General features: G+C 44.9%; 1 protein-coding gene across 3 annotated transcripts in view; it reads left to right on the top strand.

Annotated features, from left to right (window-relative positions):
* Positions 1 to 2,076: 2,076 nt before the first annotated feature.
* kitlga (kit ligand a) overlaps positions 2,077 to 20,236 on the top strand; it is a 123,306-nt gene continuing 105,146 nt past the window's right edge. For 2 of the 3 annotated variants that reach the window (XM_078219629.1, XM_078219627.1), the window contains exon 1: positions 2,077 to 2,210. In XM_078219629.1, the coding sequence (XP_078075755.1) occupies positions 2,196 to 2,210 (15 nt within the window). In that variant the 5' untranslated portion in view covers positions 2,077 to 2,195. The remainder of the gene's footprint in view (positions 2,211 to 20,236) is intronic. The other variant, XM_078219628.1, reaches the window with a different exon arrangement.

Below are 20,236 nucleotides of genomic sequence, written 5' to 3'. Positions count from 1 at the left end.
TCCCCACTCCTCCATTTAAGATGCTGCTCAAAACCTACCTGTTACCTATATCAAGTTATGGGTGGCATGATGGCACAGTGGTTAGCACTGCTACCTCACAGGGCCAGGGACCCGGGTTTGATTCCCGGCTTAGGTCACTGTCTGTGTGGAATTTGTACGTTCTCCCCGTGTCTGTGTGGGCTTCCTCCGGATGCTCCGGTTTCCTCCCACAGTCTGAAAGACATGTTGGCTCGGTGCATTGACCCGAACAGGCGCTGGAGTGTGGCGACTGGGGGAATTTCACAGTAACTTCATTGCAGTGTTAATGTAAGCCTTACTTGTGACTAATAAATAAACTTTAAAATTATTGGGTAATTCAACTTTTGAAAGGTGGGAAAGTGTGTTGATACAACATAATTTGTCTAAACTAAGCAGTGAATTTACACTGAGCAAAGTCTGCAAACTGCAATGGAATAATGACCAGATAATCCAGTTTAAGATGCTAAATATTGGCCAAGGAACAAGAACAACAACTCACTTTTGTGTACTGCATTTAGCAGAATAAAATGCCCCAAGGCACTTCACAGGAGCATTGTAAAGTCAGATCTGATACCATACCACTTAGGGAGATATTAAAGTGGATGGCAAAAAACCTGGTGAAAGATGTAGGGTTTAAGGTGTGTCTTAAAAGAGAAAAGAGAAACAGACAGGTTGTTCAGGACCTTGGGGCCCCACTCGCAAATCAGTATTCCACGTTAGAAGCAGATTAGGGTGTTGGTTCCTCCAGGGAGTGCAGACAAAGCCAAGCTTTTGGAACCATAAGCAGCCTGTCGGAACAGGAGGGAGGAAGAGAGAAAGAGCGATAGTAATAGGGGACTCTATAGTCAGGGGTACAGATAGATGCCGCTCAGACGAGACAGAGGAGTGGGTAAAAGAGGAGGAAGGTTTGCAGTATTAGTTAAGGAGTAAGTTGCTGCAGTAAGGAGAGATTCTGGGGGCAATTTTATAAGAAAGATCTAAGTGTCTAGCTAGCGTGAAAATGGGAGAGTTTCTGATCCATTTTTTGAGTGAGTCCAAATTGCATATCTTATGCACTTAGAGAAGGGATAAATGGACTAGACTGTTTCTAGCCACGAGATGGACTTGGCAAGGCTTAACTTGCTGGGAAGGCTGCTGTGGCAGCAGAGGGTCCCATTGCGCATGTGCAGACCTTTGGTTGCACGCGCACAATGGCAACCAGCAGAGAGCTGATAGGTCTGAGAGATCTGTCAGCACTCTGCTGCTGCAGCCAACCTCAACCAGCAAACCATCTCCCCCCCCCCCCCCCCCCCGCCGCCAGCTATCCCAGGGGTCTACGGCCGATTGCCAGCGATCCCCGGCTGGAAATATCATCCCTGCCATCCCCCTGCCCCCTTGACTCAGCCAGTCAAATGGAGATTATTCTATCGCACTCCTGACTTGTGTCTTGTATGGTGGACAGGCTCTGGGGAATCAGGAGGCGAGTTACTCCCACAGAATTCCCAGCTTCTGACCTGTTCTTGGAACCACATGGTGAGTCCAGTTCAGTTTCTGGTCAATGGTCACCCCCACATGTTGATAGTGACTACATTGGCTGTAAAGCTCTTTGCTATGTCCTGGAGGCTCTGGAAGGCGCTATGTCAATGCAAGTTGGTTCATTATTCTATGCGATTGTGCAGGGCTGTGAGTGAGAGTCACAGTAACCCCAGAGACAGATTCTAATTCCAACATTTTATGGGCGTCACTAAATGGTCGGATTCAGCGACCTTTTCAAAAGAAGTGATAGGCTGTTTGATGAGAGGCGTGCAGCCAAGAGGTAAACCTCTGCCAAGGGGGTTTCCCCCTCAGACTTCTCTCTCATTGGTGGACCTCCGGTCTTGTTTCAAAGCAGTTGCTCACAGTCTCCCCGTGATACATTAAACTCTGCCTCACACTCCCCATGTCCTCTCTCTCTCTCTGCCAAAACACTTCAAGCAGGCGTGTCTGCTCATTCTGGGAAAGGAAGCTGCTGGAATTTGTTCTCCTGATAAACACTTGCTAGGGGAAGAGAGAGAGGTGGGTGGTGGGGGGATAACTCAGTCAGCTTGGATCTTGCAGTTGCAGGAGGGTTGTGTCTTTGGACAATATGCGGCTGTTCCTGTCGGAATTCAACAGGATCCAATTGTGAAGAAGAGAGAGAGAAATCATCGAGATTCCTTATGAAGGAGGCAAATGTGAGTAGATTTTTAAAAAAAATTACAGCACTCAATCAAAGTTCTGCAGAAAGGATTATTTTGACAACTGCTTGCAATTACGCTCCAGGAATATGTATCTGGGAGGGAGGTAGGAGTTGGGGCAATTACAGATTAACATTGGGTAGCAGTCTCCACCACGTGTGTGTGGGGTGGATTACTGCAGGTGAGTTCCTGGCTGATCAGAGATTTCCCAATGCTTTTTTTTACTGTCTGATTTTAATAGATATTGTCAAAGATCTGTGTATGTGTCTCTGTCTTTTCACACACACAGTATCTCTGCTGGACAAACCTGGTTACAGTGTCGCAGTTCGTGGTGAAGTTGAACGTTCCTGGCTGTTTTAAGTTGCTATATTCGCCCTCCTTGTGGTATATACACGTTAAACAAGTGTGTAACGTGGCAGAAGCATTAAAGGATTAAAGTGATTCCTCCCCCCGCATCTCCCCCCCCCCCCCCCCCCAAAGTTGAGGTTCAGGAAATCACTCGCTCAGTGGGTTATCTAAATGCAAATTGCTTTCATTAAAGACAGAAGTATTACAGCAGAAAGAGGTGCGAACCAATAGTAGTTTGAAAAGTTTTGTAAATTAACCCACAGGCAAGATGTGTAACTGGAATCCAGGGATGGTTCAAGCTCTGATCCACATTTCCCGTTCGCTTAGCAGCACATTGATTTGGGAACTGTTTTCACGGTCAGTTTTTAAATAATCATTTTAATGAGGAATGAGAGTAGATTGAGAGGCAGTTTCATTCATCACTGCTTTGCGATACGGACCAGATCAATTAGATTACAGCAACAGCACTCTGCATTAATATAGCACCCCTCCGAGGCTTTGCAGAGGAGCCACACACACTGACACGGAGCCCAAGGAGTCATTGGGAGGGGTGAGCCAGCACTTGATCACAGAGGTAGTCTTTCCGCAGAATCTTACACGGGGAAGAGGAGGATGAGAGACAGAGGGTTAGTGAGGGATCAGAGCTTACAGCACAGGCATCTGCAGTACGGTACGCCCGCTGGTGGTGGAGGGATTGGAAACCAGGGGTGCTCAGGAAGCCAGAGTTAAAGCAGGGCAGAGATCCTGCAGGGTTGCAGGAGATTACAGAGGCAGGGAGCGGTCCGATCAAGGGGTTACGGTGGACCCGGTTTAATTCAGCAGCAGAGGGGGACACGGCCAGTTTCAACTCAGCATCACGCTGTCATGCCCACTAGTCCATCCCCAACTTGCTGCAATGCTGCGCTGCCGAACGCAAACTGGAAGAACAACACCAATCCAGTTAGGTACATTACAGCTTTCTGGACTCAACATTGAGTTCAACAACTTTAGACAATATATTTCCTCCTCGGTCTTAACCCCCCACCTCTCTTTGTAGTTTATTCTCAGTTGTTTTTCAGCTCCCTGGCCTGACCCACCCCCCCACTTGGCCAACGGTCCCACATTCTGCTATCTCACCATTTGCCACTATTAGCACTCTTCATCCCTTAATGACACCATTGACATTCCTCCAGAACAAACCTGTCCATATCTCCTTTGCCCCAACCAATTCCTGTGCTTTATTCTCATAGAAACCCTCCAGTGCAGAAGGAGGCCATTCGGCCCATCGAGTCTGCACCGACCACAATCCCACCCAGGCCCTATCCCCACATATTTACCCGCTAATCCCTCTAACCTACGTATCCCAGGACTCTAAGGGGCAATTTTTTTAACCTGGCCAATCAACCTAACCCGCACATCTTTGGACTGTGGGAGGAAACCGGAGCACCCGGAGGAAACCCACGCAGACACGAGGAGAATGTGCAAACTCCACACAGACAGTGACCCGAGCCGGGAATCGAACCCAGGATCCTGGAGCTGTGAAGCAGCAGTGCTAACCACTGTGCTACCGTGCCGCCACGGTAGCTACCGTGCACCACTTCCTCTGTCCCCTTCACAATTATAAAGTTCTTCTACATTTCTACCTGTTTCTTCAGTTCTATAGAAGGGTCGTTAAGACTCGAAACGTTAACTCTGTTTCTCTCCAGGATGCTGCCAGACCTGCTGAGTTCATCCAGCATTTTCTGGGTTTTTGTTTTGTTTCCGATTTGCAGTATTCACTGTATTTTGCCTTTATTATTATAGCATATAATGGTGGCGTTTTACAGTTCAGGGTGAGTTGCTGTGGCAACACCGCTTCTACATTGTAGTTTGGAGCTATGCATAATGATGATGGAGACTCTTTCCATCACCTAGTTGGCCAGGAATCTCTCGCATTCTTATGATCTGGCATGGCTGTGTGCTGGGAAGATTTGCAAGTTCATACTAAACCTGTTTGGTCACATTATCAACACGCCTTCCTTGGCCATCAAATCGTGGAGTGGGACTTGAACTCTAAGCTTCTGATTTAGAGGCAAAGACACCACCTACTGTGCCACAAGACTTTAGCATGCAGTAGAGAGGCAATAAATATTGCAATAAATGAGTGGTTATAATGTGACATTGTCCATGTGTAGCATGGGTGATGGTGGGGGAAGGGGGAGGACATGGATGAAGTTTCGCTGTTTATTTGGCCTGTCCTTTTCAGAGGAGTTCCCTTAAAAGGATGTTGAAGTCATTGTGGCTAGTCATAAACATCTGTGTCTGTTGTGGCTCAGGAAGGAGCCTCTCACCTCTGAGTTTGTGTCCTATTCCGGGGGCTTGAACACAAGAACGAAGGCTGCCACTCCAGTGCAGTACTGAGGGAATGCTACACGGGCGGAGGTGCTGCTTTTGGGTTGAGAAGCGAAACCGAGGCCCCATCAGGCTGCTTGGATGGATATATTATCCACGGCACTATTCTGAAGGAGAGCAGGTGTATTCGCCCTGGCATCCTGACCCGCTTCTAGCCCTCAGTCAACACCATAAAAACAGATTATCTGATCATTATCACATCGGTTGCTATGTATCCTGTATTGCAGCAGTAACTACACTTCAAAACCACTTCAAAGTGCTTTGAGTTGTTCTACAGTTGTGAAACGTACCACTTAAATGCAAATCTTTCTCTCCTGACGTAAATTAACATGCGTAAATGATGTAGCAATAACTCTCTTCCTTTATATATCGTATATACATAAAATATCATAAACTTATATAAATGGGGGATTTACTATCAAAACACTGAAGCTTCTTAATTATGGCAAATGCAAAGTGGAAGTAATTGCGCAAATTTGCAACTGTTGAAGCGAGGACTGACAGCTCTGTCATTCTTAGTGACATTCCTAACCGTGCAGTGCAGATTTTGTAAATTACAATCCAAATGGGGAAAAAAAGCACTAAAACATTCCTGGCCTGGCAATGCAGCTAAGTGGTTTTGACCTGAAGCATTGCTTTATTGCTGGATAAAAATCTGGCTCCTTGTACATTGTTTAGCCTGGGGTGGAAGGACTGTTCTGTCCAATGAGGAACTAAGTGTAACAGTGACCAGCCTGTAACAAGCAGGGGAGTTTAAATAATTGTTTCCCCCTTGCCACTGCAGTTTGACTTGCAAAGTAGAGCAAGCTGCCTTGCAATTAGAGGATGTACGGTTGGAGTTTCTCTTCCCTTTGTTATCGCAGTTTAGTGCATGTAATTGGAGTGAAGTTTCTTAAAGATAGAATGAAAGATATTAAGTCACCTCTCCTGACCACACCCCCATCTTATACTGTCAGTGGCTCGGTGCAATAACACTCTGACTTCTGAGTCAGAGTGTCAAGTCTAGAGCTTGAGTGCAATTATCTAGACTGGCATGCCAGTGTGTTGCTGAGGGAGTGCTGTTGGAGCTGTTTAAAACAAGGAGGAGGATTTGTGGCGCAATGAATTATTTCTGAGCCAGAAGCTCCAGGTTCGAGTCCCACCCCAGGATTTGATGGCGAAGGAAGGTGCATTCATAACGCGGTCAAACAGATCAAGTGTGTCAACCTGAAAATCCTTCCAAACGTGCTAGTGGCTGGCGGTGAGAGCGGAAGAGGCTCCTGGTCAGCCACACTTGATGTGGAGTGGTGCCCCTCACGCCATAAGCCCCTGGCAACAGATTGGCGACCTGTTCCAGGAATTACTAGTTCAGGAAACAGATGAAAGTTTTTTTTATTAACGTCACAAGTAGGCTTACATTAACACTGCAATGAAGTTACTGTGAAAGTCCCCTAGTATGCTTAGGTATGGGAAGAGAATTGAAATTAAAAAAAGCATATGGCATGCTTGCCTTCATCAGCCGGGGCATTGAGTATAAAAGTTGGCAAATTATGTTACAGTTATATAAAACATTGGTTAGGCCACATTTGAAATACTGTGTCCAATTCTCGTCACCACACTACCAGAAGAATGTGGAGGCTTTGGCGAGAGTACAGGAAAGGATGTTGCCTGGTATGGAGAGTATTAGCTATGAGTAGAGATTGAATAAACTGGAATTGTTCTCCCTAGAAAGACAGAGGCTGAGGGATGACCTGATAGAAGTTTTATAAAATTATGAGGGGTATGGATAGGGTGAACAGTTGGAAGCTTTTCCCCAGGGCAGAAATGACAATTACAAGGGAGCACAAGTTCAAAATAAGGAGGGAAAGTTTCAGTAGAGATGTGCGGGAGAAGTTTTTTTATACAGGGAGTGGTGGGTGCCTGGAATGCATTGCCAAGTATAGATAGAGTGAATGCAAGCAGGCATTTTCCACTGAGGCTAGGGGAGAAAAAAACCAGAGGGCATGGGTTAAGGGTGAAAGGAGAAAAGTTTAAAGGGAATATTAGGGGGGGCTTCTTCACGCAGAGAGTGGTGGGAGTGTGGAATGAGCTGCCGGATAAAGTGGCAAATGCGGGCTCACTTTTAACATTTAAGAAAAACTTGGACGGGTTCATGGATGAGAGGGGTGTGGAGGGATATGGTCCAAGTGCAGGTCAGTGGGACGAGGCAAAAAATGGTTCGGCACAACAAGAAGGGCCAAAAGGCCTGTTTCTGAGCTGTAATTTTCTATGGTTCACAAAAAACAAAATTATCTGCTCATTATCACATTATTTGTTTGTGGGAGCTAGCTTGCCAACTGTGATTAAATGTATCCCTGGAGGTTTTGTCACATGACTTTCCCCCAGGCTCCAGCCATTAGTCAGTCAACATATCCATCCTTGTGACTCACTGCCTTCCTACACCAATTGGAAAGCAAAGAGACTCGTTAGCCAATTGGATGATGATTGATTGCCAGCCAAACAGCATTCCCCACCTCCACCCCCACCATTTTCAATATTTATAAGACTGGTAAAGAGAAATGTTCAAAGAAAATGATTTAAAAGATTTTTTTTTAATGTCCCGATGATTTTTCTCCACGGTCACACACAGCAGTCACCTGGAAATTCATCTTCAATTCCTGGAGACTCCAGACCAATCCTGGAGGGTTGGCAACCTTTGAGTTTGCTGTGTACAAATTGGCTCCATGTTTCCTACAACAGTGATTACATTTCAAAAGTATTTAACTTGCTGTAAAGTGTTTTGGGATATCCTGAAATCACCAAAAACACGATAATAATGTAATTTTTTTTCTTTCTGAACTTGAACTCATAATTCTGCAGCCCGTTTTCTAATTTGCACTGAGTCCATTTCCTCGCTTGCTGATCTACATTGACTCTCAATAAAAAATTATCTCCATTTAAAATTCTCATCCTCACTTTCAGAAACTCTGCATGGCCTCACTGCTTCCTAACCCTGTACCCTGCTCCAATCCTACAACCCTCTTGAGATCTCTGCACTCCTCCAATTCTGGTCTCATCCCCAATTCCCAGCGGTCACTCACAGATGACTGTGCCGTCCGCTACCTCGACCCTAAACTCCAGAGTTTCCTCCACCTCCCCTTCCCCCCCCCTTTTAAAGTTTATTTATTAGTCACAGGTAAGGCTTGCATTAACATTGCAATGAAGTTGCTGTGAAACTCCCCTAGTCGCCACAGTCCGGCACCTGTTCAGACTGTGGGAAGAAACCGGAACATCCGAAGGAAACCCACGCAAACATGGGGAGAATGTGCAGACTCCACACAGACAGTGACCCAAGCCGGAAATCGAACCCAGGTCCCTGGTGCCATGTGGCAGCAGTGCTAACCACTGTGCCACCGTGCCGCCCTATATGGTCAGATAGTCGTTAAAACCTATCTTCTTGACTAAGCTTTAGGCCACCTATCCCTAAGGTTTCGTTACATGTTTCAGTGTCATAGTTTGATAATGTTTCTGTGAAGTGCCGTTTTATCCCAATGACTATTTGTTTTGTTATCCTTCTCTTCAGTACTGAATGTCATATTGTTAAAATTTACTGCTCCCAGTGCATTTATAGCCCCAACTTCCTGACAATGTTTTGTACATGTATAGAGCACTTTACAATCTGATCGGGAAAGATAAATGAGCTGCTCCGGGGCACTCAATGTCAAATTATATGTTTTAATGTCAATGTAAAAACCCAGAAGCAGTTCTAAGAAGATTATCACTGAAGTGAAGTGAGCTCTGAGGAAAGGTTTTGTCATTGTGATACCTGATTTGCAACCATTGCAGATGACTTCCAGCCCGACCCTGTGATTTAAAAAGAACTGGAAATAAAAAGTTGGCATCAATCGGAAACCCAATTACTTCATTAATGCCCTTTAGGGAAAGAATCCTGCTGTCCTTATCTAATGTGGACCAGAATTTAAAGTTTATTTATTAGTGTCGCAAGTCAGTTTCACAGTGAAGTTACTGTGAAAATCCCCTAGTCACCACACTCCAGCACCTGTTTGGGTACACTGAGGGAGAATTTAGCATGGCCAATGCACCTCACCAGCACGTCTTTCAGACTATGGGAGGAAACCAGAGAACTCAGACACAGGGAGAAAGTGCAGACTGCGCACAGACAGTGACCCAAGCACCTGCTGTCTCTGGTGCTGCGAGATAGCAAATGCTAGCCACTGTGCCACTGTGCCACCCAGAATTCTCTGGCCATTCATGCCAGTGGGATTCTCTACACCAATTGAAAAGCAAAAAGCTTCATTACTCAATTGGATGATGATTGACTGCAAGCCAAAGAACAATTCCCCCCGATTTTCAATATTTTTATATCTGGCAAAGAGAAATGTTCAAAGAAAGTTACCAAAAAACAAAACTTCTTTAATGCCCCTTATGAATTTTCTCCCACTGCGGCGAGCGGAGATTTCGCCGAGCACCAAAGTTCTCCATCCGCGCTTGCAGCGACGGTGGGACATGAACGGTCGGAGAATCCCGGCCCTAGGCTAACGTGTCACCTCTAGTCCCATGATTAACTCTTAACTTTTCTCTAATGTTATTGGGCACTCAAGTGTATCACATCTTTCCCAGGGCACTTAGGGATGGACAGTAAAAAGACATCCACATCCTAAGGGTGCAAAGAAATACTTGGGCCAAACATATCCCATCCTGCCCGCTGCAGGAGTCGTAGTGGGCGAGACAGAAAATTCGGCGGACCATTTAATGAATCCTGCCCTTGGGTTCTTGATCTTTGAACGGAGGTGAGCGAAAAGTGACCCTTTCAACGTACATAATGAACTGGAACAGAGATGGTTAATGCAGAGAATAAAGCGTTAGAAGCTCTGAAGAAGAGTCATATAGACTCCACGTTAACAAAGTTTCTCTCTCCACAGATGCTGCCAGACCTGCTGAGTTTTTCCAGCATTTTCTGTTTTATTTCATATTTCCAGCCTCCGCACTATTTTGCTTTTATTTTAGAGGTTATTGCTGAGAGCTATTTGAAGTCACCTGACTTCTCGCATTCAACTCTTTGGTCCATGTTTGGATGAAGGCTGTTATGAGGTGCAATGATGGCCTGAATGGTCTCATTCTACAGTGTAACATTCTATGATTTCATACAGTATTGATTTTTAAATTTCTAATTGAAGCAGCATAAACATACAAGATTTTTTTTTAAAGACGTGGTTCCCCACAGTCCTGCAATTTTTCCCCCTTGCAACTATTTATCCAATTCCCTTGTGAGTGTTAGATTGAATCTGTTTCCACTACCCCTTCAGGTAACTCATTCTAGATCAGAACTGCTCCCCAGAGAGCGCTGGAGACTGGATCATTGAATATATTCAAGGCTGAATTAGACAGACTTTTTTGATCGACAAGAGGGAGTCTTGGGTTCATAGAATCATAAAATCCTACAGTGCAGAAGGAGGCCATTCGGCCCCTTGACTCTGCACCGACCACAATCCCACCCAGGGCCTATCCCCATAACCCCATGCATTTACCCTAAGCAATTGGACATGTTCCATGATGTTCAGGTGGTCAATTTATTATTAATGTTCTCAGAAAAAATTCCTTTCTTGTGAGGTTCCTCCTTTGTGACCTAACACTGATGAACTAAAGTGGAAAAGCTTGCAGAAATGGCAGGATGCCAACAATGTTACTGGTAGTCAGTCCAGGCAAACGTATTCTATTGTTTGTTAACTGGCACTTACATTTGAAGCGGAACAAGGCTTAGATTGGGTGAAAGAGTTGCAAAATGTTGATAGAATCCTACAGTGCAGAAGGAGGCCATTTGGCCCATCGAGTCTGCATCAACCACAATCCCACCCAGGCCCTATTCCCATAGCCCCATGCATTTACCCTAGCTAGTCCCCCTACGCTAAGGAGCAATTTAGCATGGCCAGTCCACCTAACCCGCACATCTTTGGACTGTGGGAGGAAACCAGAGCAACCGGAGGAAATCCACACAGACACGGGGAGAACGTGCAAACTCCCACAGACAGTGACCCAAGCCAGTAATCGAACCCAGGTCCCTGGCGCTGTGAGGCAGCAGTGCTAACCACTGTGCCACCGTGCCGGTGGGTTCAATAAAGAGAGATGGTAGGCAACACATGAGGAGAATAAAGACTAGCATGGACTAGTTGGGCTCAATGGTCTGTTTCTGTGCTGTAAATATTCTGTAAAATCTTCTTGTCCACTGTTACCTAACCAATGTTTTAATTTAGTTTTATTCTGATTGGCTAGAAAATGCAATAGGCCGCAATCCAACCTGGCTATCTGGTTGGGTTAACTGTATCATCAGTCATATTAATCATTGAATGATGTAGCACAGATGGAGGCCATTCATCCCATTGTGTCTGTGCCAGCTCTTTGAAAGATTAAGCCACTCAGTTGCTTGCTCTTTCCCCATAGCCCTGCAATTATTGCAACTATTTATCCAATTCCCTTGTGAGTGTTAGAATGAATCTGCTTCCACTACCCCTTCAGCTAACTCGTACACAACTGCTCCCCAGACAGCACTGGGGACTGAGTCATTGAATATATTCAAGGCTGAGTTAGACAGACTTTTGATCAACAAGAGGGAGTCTTGGGTTCTTGGGGGAAGACAGGGAAGTGCTCCAAGATGGAGAGCGCAGCTTCTCCAGGCTTTCCACGTGACTTACATGCAATATGCATTCCTATTTGTACTTCCAAGAAGTTTTCCCTAAAAGATCCTGGCATTTTGAAAAGACATTCAGAGGAGCATGGTAGAACAATTTGCAAACAAGACGAGTGATTCTCTGAACTGAGGTATCTGGCAGGGAGTCAGGGTTTGTGGTAATTTTCTGACTTAATATCACCCCTCATCCAAACCAATGCCAAAATTCATTTTGAGGTGCCAATCTGTGAAGACAAACAGATGGATGGATAATTGGTCTTCTCTGCTCCAAGGCAAACAACCCCACCCTAACCTGCCTTTCTTCATAGCTGAAACACTCCAGCCCAGGCAACATCCTGGTGAATCTCCACTGCACCCTTTCTAGTGCAAATCACATCTTTCCTATAGTGTGGCGACCAGAGCTGCACACTGTACTCTAGCTGTGCCTAACGAGTGTTGTATACAGCTCCATCATAACCTGCCTGCTCTATATTATCTGCCTTGGCTAATAAAGGCAAGTATCCCATATACTTTCTTAACTGCCTTATCTACCTGTCCTGCTGCCTTCAGCAATTTTTGGACATGCCCCCAGTGTCCCTTTGGTCCTCTTCTTCCCAGCGTCCTATCATTCATTGTGTATTCACATAAAACATGATCAGTTATGGACAACCATAGAAACAAAAATACAGTATAAAACAATAAAAGGGTTGTACAATGATGAACATTTAAATATGTACACCAAAATGTGAATATGTTAAAAAATGGGTAAATGCCTGATTAAGACATCCCACACAACTTATGAATGCAAAGCACTACTAAACCCAAATTCTGGAGCCGAGGAAGAAGGAAGGAACTAGCATCGCTGATGCTGTCCTCACATGCATTGTTATTAAGCCCACAAACACCATCGCCATTTCTTGTCACACAAACTACATAGAGGTTGAATGTTCAACTAACCTGCTTTGGTTGGTGAGAAAATAACTGATGACTCCTTAATAATTAATGCTATTGGATTAGGGGAGAGTAGGTGGTGTTGTCACTGGGCTAGTAATCCTGAGACCAGGTTAATGCTCTGGGGGCAAAAACAGAAAATGCTGGAAAATCTCAGCAGGTCTGACAGCATCCATGAAGAGAGAATAGGGCTAAAGTTTCGAGTCAGGATGACCCTTTGTTAGAGCTCTGGGGACCCAGGTTCAAATCCCACCATGGCCGATGGTGAAATTTGAATTCAATGAAAATCTAGATTTAAAAGTCTAATGATAACCATTGGGGAAGGAAAGCTGCCTTCCTCACCTGGTCCAGCCTCCATGTGACTCCAGACCCACAGCAATGTGGTTGACTCTTAATTGCCCTCTGAAGTGACCTAGCAACCACTCAGATCAAGGGCAATTTAGGATGGGCAACAAATGCTGGTCTTGCCAGCCATGCCCACATGAATAAAAGAAAAAATCTTTTCCATTTCCAAAGCAGGCAGAAAGCATCTCTTTGGAATGACTGCACCTCTGGCCAAAGAATTCCCTGAGTATTGCACTGAAATTTCAGCCTAAGTTCAAGTCATGAAATGGGACTTGAGTTCACAACCTTTTGAGCTCAGAGTGTTACCAAGTGAACCAAGTTTACACAGCACTTTGCCCCAGAGTTCAGCCAGGTCCTAATTCTGCTGCAGCCTGAGGGTGAACTGATGTTGAATCATAGAAACCCTACAGTGCAGGAGGCGGCCATTCGGCCCATCGAGTCTGCGCCGACCACAATCCCACCCAGGCCCTACCCCCATATATTTACCTGCTAATCCCTCTAACCTACGCATCTCAGGACTCTAAGGGGCAATTTTTAACCTGGCCAATCAACCTAACCCGCACATCTTTGGACTGTGGGAGGAAACCGGAGCACCCGGAGGAAACCCACACAGACACGAGGAGAATGGGCAAACTCCACACAGACGGTGACCCGAGCCGGGAATCGAACCCGGGACCCTGGAGCTGTGAAGCAGCAGTGCTAACCACTGTGCTACCATGCCGCCCATTTGCTTTGGAATGGATTTACTTTGCAAAACCTCTAAAAGTTGCAGTGTAGATGTAACCTACATCCTCCTGAGGATGTGTGTAAAGAATCATGCATACATTTCAAGAACACAAACAACTGTTCACTCGATGTGCTAGAGTCAGTGAACTTGCAGCCAAAGACTTGAACCTTTTCTGTCTTGTCTTCCACTGTGCATAATATGTCATCTCCATATCTATTTTTGCCCAGTGTTTTATATTTAAAATTCAATGTTACAAATCGGCCCAATACCTGGTTTGTACAGTCCAATGACTGAACTGCAATCGTTCCCGTCTTGTTAGATTCAGTTTGGGTATCGCTTGGTACTGGGAGCAATAATAAGTTAGAAAGCCATGTCTAGTGAAAACTGACACGAGTGTGAATTAGGGCAAAACTGCAATTGTGCTGAAGTGGGGATCAAATTGGCCCCCCAGTGTTTCAAAAGAATTGAATATGATGATCATTCCCAGCATGACAGCATCCAACTGCCAAATTCTTAATGCCAACTCTCAATGCTTCAGAACTCCACCTACCAATACCTGTTTCAGCAACATTGCCAGGGTCAGTGTGGAGCTGCCAACACTCAGCTCAGTTAATCTATTCTTAGAGAACCCACTGTGTTGCAGGCCAAGTGTTGAGATGATCAGTAGAGACAAATAGCCTGAGGTTTAAATCTTATCTACATCTGGAATGATTCCAAGGAGGTTCATTTGTCGATCCTTGATTAAATTGCCGAGTTGAGGTATACAGGAATTAGAAGCCATTCAGTCCAACGAGCCTGCTCCGCTGGTCAATAAGATCATGGCTGATCTGACTGTGGTCTGAACTTCACATTCTTGTCCATTCCCATAATCTTTGACTCTCTTGTCGATCAAAAACCTGTCTAACTCAGCCTTGAATATAATCAGTGAGCCAGCCTCCCTGCTCGTGGAGAAAAAGAATTCCACCAAGTAATGACCCTCCTGAAAGGAAAAGAAAATCTCCTCATCTCAGTAATGGGAGACTCCTCATTTTCAAACTGTGTCTCCTAGTTTGAGATTCCATCACAAGGGGAAATATTGGACAGGATTCTCCAGCCACGCGTGGCCCAAGACCAGAAACTTCCACCCAAGCTCAACAGATCTTTGAATGGTCCGCCGAATTTTCTGTCTCGCTTGCTACGATTCCCGTGGTGGGCAAGAGGGGAGAATTTTGGCCATCCTTTCAGCATCTACCCGTAGAATCCTATATGCTTCGATATGATGACCTCTCATTCTTCCCAAATTCTAATGATAAAGGCCCAACCTGCTCAACCTTTCCTCGACTAATCCCTCAACCCAGTAATCAGTGGAGTGAACCTTTTTGGAATAGATTCTAATTATAATCCTTAGTTTTCGGTGCTGAGGATTGCAGACACTTTGGGTATAGGCCTATTTGTGTTGTAGATTCAGTGGGAACACGAAGCAGTTCTGGCTTTGCCTCAAGGTTAGGCTTGGGTGTAAATCAGAAGTTAAGTCTTGAACTGATTCTGAAGTGAAGTGGAGCGAAATAAAGCTAGATTATTCAAAGAGATTTGATCTCATCACTGAATGATATAGTACAGGTTAGAGGGGGGATGGTCAGAGGGCACAGAGAAAAGATATACAGCCCATTGTGCCTGTGTCAGCTCTTTCCAAGATTTATCCACTTAGTTCCACTCCCCACTGCTCTTTACCCATAGCCCTCCAGCCAATTTCCTTATTTTCACAATTCCAGCTTGGACCCTGACTTTCGTTACACTCTATCTGGGTCATGACACAAAATGGAGTTATTTGGCATCAAGACGATGGTTGTGTAATGTACGTGTACGTGCACATGCTGACACTCAGCCTCCTTCCAGTCTCTTGTTTGCCAGCCCAGTTCAGTGTCAACCAAAGACAGTATTAGCTTTTTGACCCGTGCCAATGGTTGGTCCATGTTAGTCAACGCGGCTCAGACAGGGCAATACTGTCTGAGCCGAGTTAACTAACATGGACCAACATGTTAGTATGGGTGAGTGGGCAAGAGAATGACAAATGGAATACAATGAGGCAAAATATAAAGTTATTCACTTTGATAAGACAATTTAAAAAAACATTTTTTTTGAATGATGAGAACCTGGGAAATATTTCATGGGCAGGCACGGTGGCACAGTGGTTAGCACTGCTGCCTCTCAGCGCCAGGAACCCAGGTTCGATTCCTGGCTTGGGTCACTGTCTGTGTGGAGTCTGCACGTTCTCCCTGTGTCTGCGTGGGTTTCCTCCGGGTGCTCCGGTTTCCTCCACAGTCTGAAAGACGTGCTGGTTAGGTGCATTGACCGTGCTAAATTCTCCCTCAGTGTCGCCGAACAGGCGCTGGAGTGTGGCAACTAGAGGATTTTCACAGTAACTTTACTGCAGTGTTAATGTAAGCCTACTTGTGACATTAATTAATAAACTTCAAACTTAAACTTTAAAATATTTTCATTCAGAGAAACCTGGGTGCCCTTGTAAACGAATCACTGAAAGTCAACCTGTAGGTACAGCAGGAAGGAAGCTAAGTGTTGTGTTAACATCTTGTTGCAAAGGGATTGGAGTATAAGAGTAAAAAAGGCTCATTGCAATTATATAATGTGAGGCCAGACCTGGAGTTCTGTGTGTACAGTTTTGTTCTCCATACTTATGGATGGGGTTGCTAATCCTCCAGAATACTGCTGTGATCCACCCTGGAGAAAAATTATCAGGACATTAAAAAATATTTTTTTTGTCATTTTCTTTTGAAAATTTCCCTTTGCCAGTTATAAAAATATTGAATATGGGGAAAAATGCTAATTGGTTGACAGTCAAACACCATCTGATTGGGTCATGAGTCATTTTGCTTTCCAATTAGCATAGGAATGTCATATCGCAAGCATGGATGTGTTGGCCGACTAATGCTGGAGTGTAGGGGCAAGTCATGTGATGAAACCTCCAGGCATACACTTAATCACAGTTAGCAAGCTTATACTTAGGATATGCTTGCCCTGGAGACAGTGCAGTGAAGGTTCATTTGATTCATTCCTAGGATGAGGGGATTGTTCTGCGAGGAGAGACTGAGTAGACTAGGTCTATATTTCCTGTGTTTAGACGAATGAGAGGTAGTCAGATTAACCATATAAAATTCTTAATAGGCTTGACACAGTAGATGTGGAGAAAATACTAAATAATCAAGGGACAAAGGGGAAATAAATACAATAACCATTACTAGAGAAAAGGCACAAGGGAAACCAATAGAGCTAAGACCAAAAAGTCCCCTGGACCTGATGGGTTGCATCCCAGGATTTTAAAGGAAGTAGCTACAAAGATAGTAGATGCATTGGTAGTAATCTTCCAAGAATCCTTAATTTCTGAAAATGTCTCTGAGGATTAGAAAACTGCTAATGTTATTCAAAAGGGGAAGGAGACAAAAAAACAGGTAACTTTTGATCAGTTAGCTTAACTTCTGTCACTGGGAAAATGTTAGAGTCTATTGTAAAGGATGTAATAGCAGAGTGAAATACATAAGATAATCAAGCTGAGTCAGCGTAGCTTCATGAAGAGGAAATCATGCCAGACAAATGTATTAGAACTACTTGAGGTGGTAATGAGCAGAACAGATAAAGGGGAACTAGTAGATGTGATATACTTGGATTTCCAAAAAGCATTCCATAAGGTACCACACAAAAGGCTGCTTAATAAGATAAGAACGTATGGTATTGGGAGTAGTATGTTAGCTTGGATAGAGGATTGGCTAACTGAGAGAATGTGAGTTAAGGCAGAGAGTTGGGATAAGAGAGGCATTTTCAGGATGGCAACCTGTACCTAATGGAGTGCCACAGGGATCAGTGCTGAAGCCACAATTATTTACAATATATATTAATAACTTGGATGAGGGAAGAGAATGCACTATTCCAAAGTTGACAGATGACACAAAAATAGGTGGGAAGACAAGTGGTGAGGATGACACAAAGTTTACAGAGGGATATGAAAATGTGAAGTCATGCACTTCAGTAGGAAGAATAAAGAAGCTGGATATTATTTAAATGGAGAAAGAAATCTGCACATGGAGGGATTTGGGGTCCTCATGCAAGCTCAGTGGGTAGTCGGGAAGACAAATGGAATGTTGGCCTTCATTTCAAATGGAATGGAGTATAAAGTTCTTTCTACAACTATGCAAGGTTAGACATAACTATACCAGTTAGACCATATCTGAAATACTGTGAACAGTTTTGGTCCCCTTATCTAAGGAAAGATACGCTGGCATTGGAGACAGTCCGGAGAAGGTTCACCAGGTTGATCCAGGAATGGAGGGATTTTCATATGAGGAGAGGTTGAGTAGGTTGGGCCTGTACTCATTGGAGTTTAGAAGAATGAGAGGGTACCTTATCGAGACATATCAGATTCTCGGGGTTTGACAGGATCAATGCTTAGAGGTTGTTTCCCCTTGTGGGAGAGTCTAGGACCAGAGGGCACAATCTCAGAATAAGAGGTCGCCCATTTAACAGAGACGAGGAGGAATTTCTTCTGAGTGTATGAATCTGTGGAATTCTTTACCACAGAGGGCTGTAGAGGCTGGATCGTTAAGTGTATTCAAGGTTGAGATAGTCAGACTTTTAATCAGTAAGGAGGGAATCGAGGATTATGGGGATAAGGCAGGAAAGTGGAGTTGAGTGTTACCATATTAGTCAATCATGATCTCACTGAATGGCGGAGCAGACTGATGGGCCGAATGGCCTACATTTGCTCCTATGTCTTATGATGGCCCCTAGTTTTGGATAGTCCCCACTGGCTGGTTGCAGCTGATAAAACACTTGTTAGTGGCAACGTCAGAAGTGGAAAATTGTCAGTACTATGCTAACAAAGGACCTACACCTGAAAGGTTAACATAACTGATCCTTCCACAGACCTTGACTCACTTGCTGAGTGTTTCCAGCATTTCCTCTGTTTGTTTCCCATTTCCAACATCTGCTGCTGTTTGAAAGCCAATTAAACCGCCTCCCAACTCAACCCACAGTGACTCGACTCATTTCAGCTGCACTCCCAAAACCATCAGTATTGTTGGTTACAATCCAAGTCCTGGAATATTCTCCTTCTACACCCATGACTAGTACAGCTCCAGTCTTTGCTACTGAGCTAGACTTCTAGAAACAACTGTGAAAAGATGGTTCAAGGATCAAATAAAAACATTAACACTTTCTGATATCTTACCTTCACCTTCTCCTGTCTCGTCACCTACACATCTCTGTTGCAATCAGCCGTAACTTCCAAGCTCCAGGGTATTGTATTGGGAGAGGGCCCACCAAAGATGACTGGGGAACCCCCTTTTAACTTCTGGTAGCTATTGCACAGAACCACACCGAACCCACCCCCCCACCCCCCCCCCCATAGGACTCCTCTCCCCTCCCTCAACCCCAAAGGGACTTTCTCCTCAACTCTCCCCCTCCATAGCAGGAACTCCTCAGCCCACAGGATTCCCACCATACCCACCAGGTCCGACTCTCATCCACCCCCACCAAGGCCTTAACTGACCCAACCCCAGCCCCACTGAGACCTAGAAATCATAGAAATCATAGAAACTCTACAGTGCAGAAGGAGGCCATTTGGCCCATCGAGTCTGCACCGACCACAATCCCACCCAGGCCCTACCCCCACATATTTTACCCGCTAAAGTACGCATCTCAGGAATCTAAGGGGCAATTTTTAACCTGGCCAATCAACCTAACCCGCACATCTTTGGACTGTGGGAGGAAACCGGAGCACCCGGAGGAAACCCACGCAGACACGAGGAGAATGTGCAAACTCCACACAGACGGTGACCCGAGCCGGGAATCGAACCCGGGACCCTGGAGCTGTGAAGCAGCAGTGCTAACCACTGTGCTACCGTGCCGAACCCCCCATTCCCCCGTCAAGGCCTGATTCCGTCCCGACCCCACCCTGCCCCCAACAAATCCTGACCTAACCCCCCCTCCCCAAATCCTATCCATTTATACACTGCCCTTCTCACCTTCACTCTGACCTTTTAAGGTCCTTTAAGCTTCACTGGACCTAGCTCCCACCAATCACTGGCTTTCTTGTCTGCTCCAACTACTAGACCCCCTCTTTTAACTGCAAACGTTAACTCTACTTTCTGTCTGCAGACCAGCATTATCTGTTTTGGTTCTGTAATGTTCATTGCTGCTACTCCCCTCGACTTGAGTTTATCGCTTTATTCCCTCTAATCTTCTGGCTCTCCTTTCAGACCCCCCCTCCGCCCCATATCTCCTATTGCTGTAGCAACCATCATCAGCCAGTTGTACTTCTGTGAAGCACCTTGGGACAATTTCCTGCATTACGGCTTTCATATTAAGATCAAGTTGTCAGCTGTCTTCAATAAAAAGCCTTCACCTATTCGGAGGCAGTTCACTGAACAAGTATAATACAATGCAATAATCTTTTGACAAAGGCTGAGGATTTTGTTTTTGTTACCAAGTCAAGTAGAAACACAATTTACTGTTTTGAACAGAAAGCAATCTAAACAACTAATCTGAAATAGCAAGTCTGGGAGAGTAAAAGTGACTTTGGACCAATGGTTCCCAATGCTCTCCAAGCCGAGGGTTTTCCCCTCCTCATGTCTCAGTCTGCTGTAGATT

The sequence above is a fragment of the Mustelus asterias genome, chromosome 9 (genome assembly GCF_964213995.1).
Source record: "Mustelus asterias chromosome 9, sMusAst1.hap1.1, whole genome shotgun sequence".
NCBI lineage: Eukaryota > Metazoa > Chordata > Chondrichthyes > Carcharhiniformes > Triakidae > Mustelus > Mustelus asterias.
This window is presented reverse-complemented; position numbering and strand designations above follow the sequence as displayed.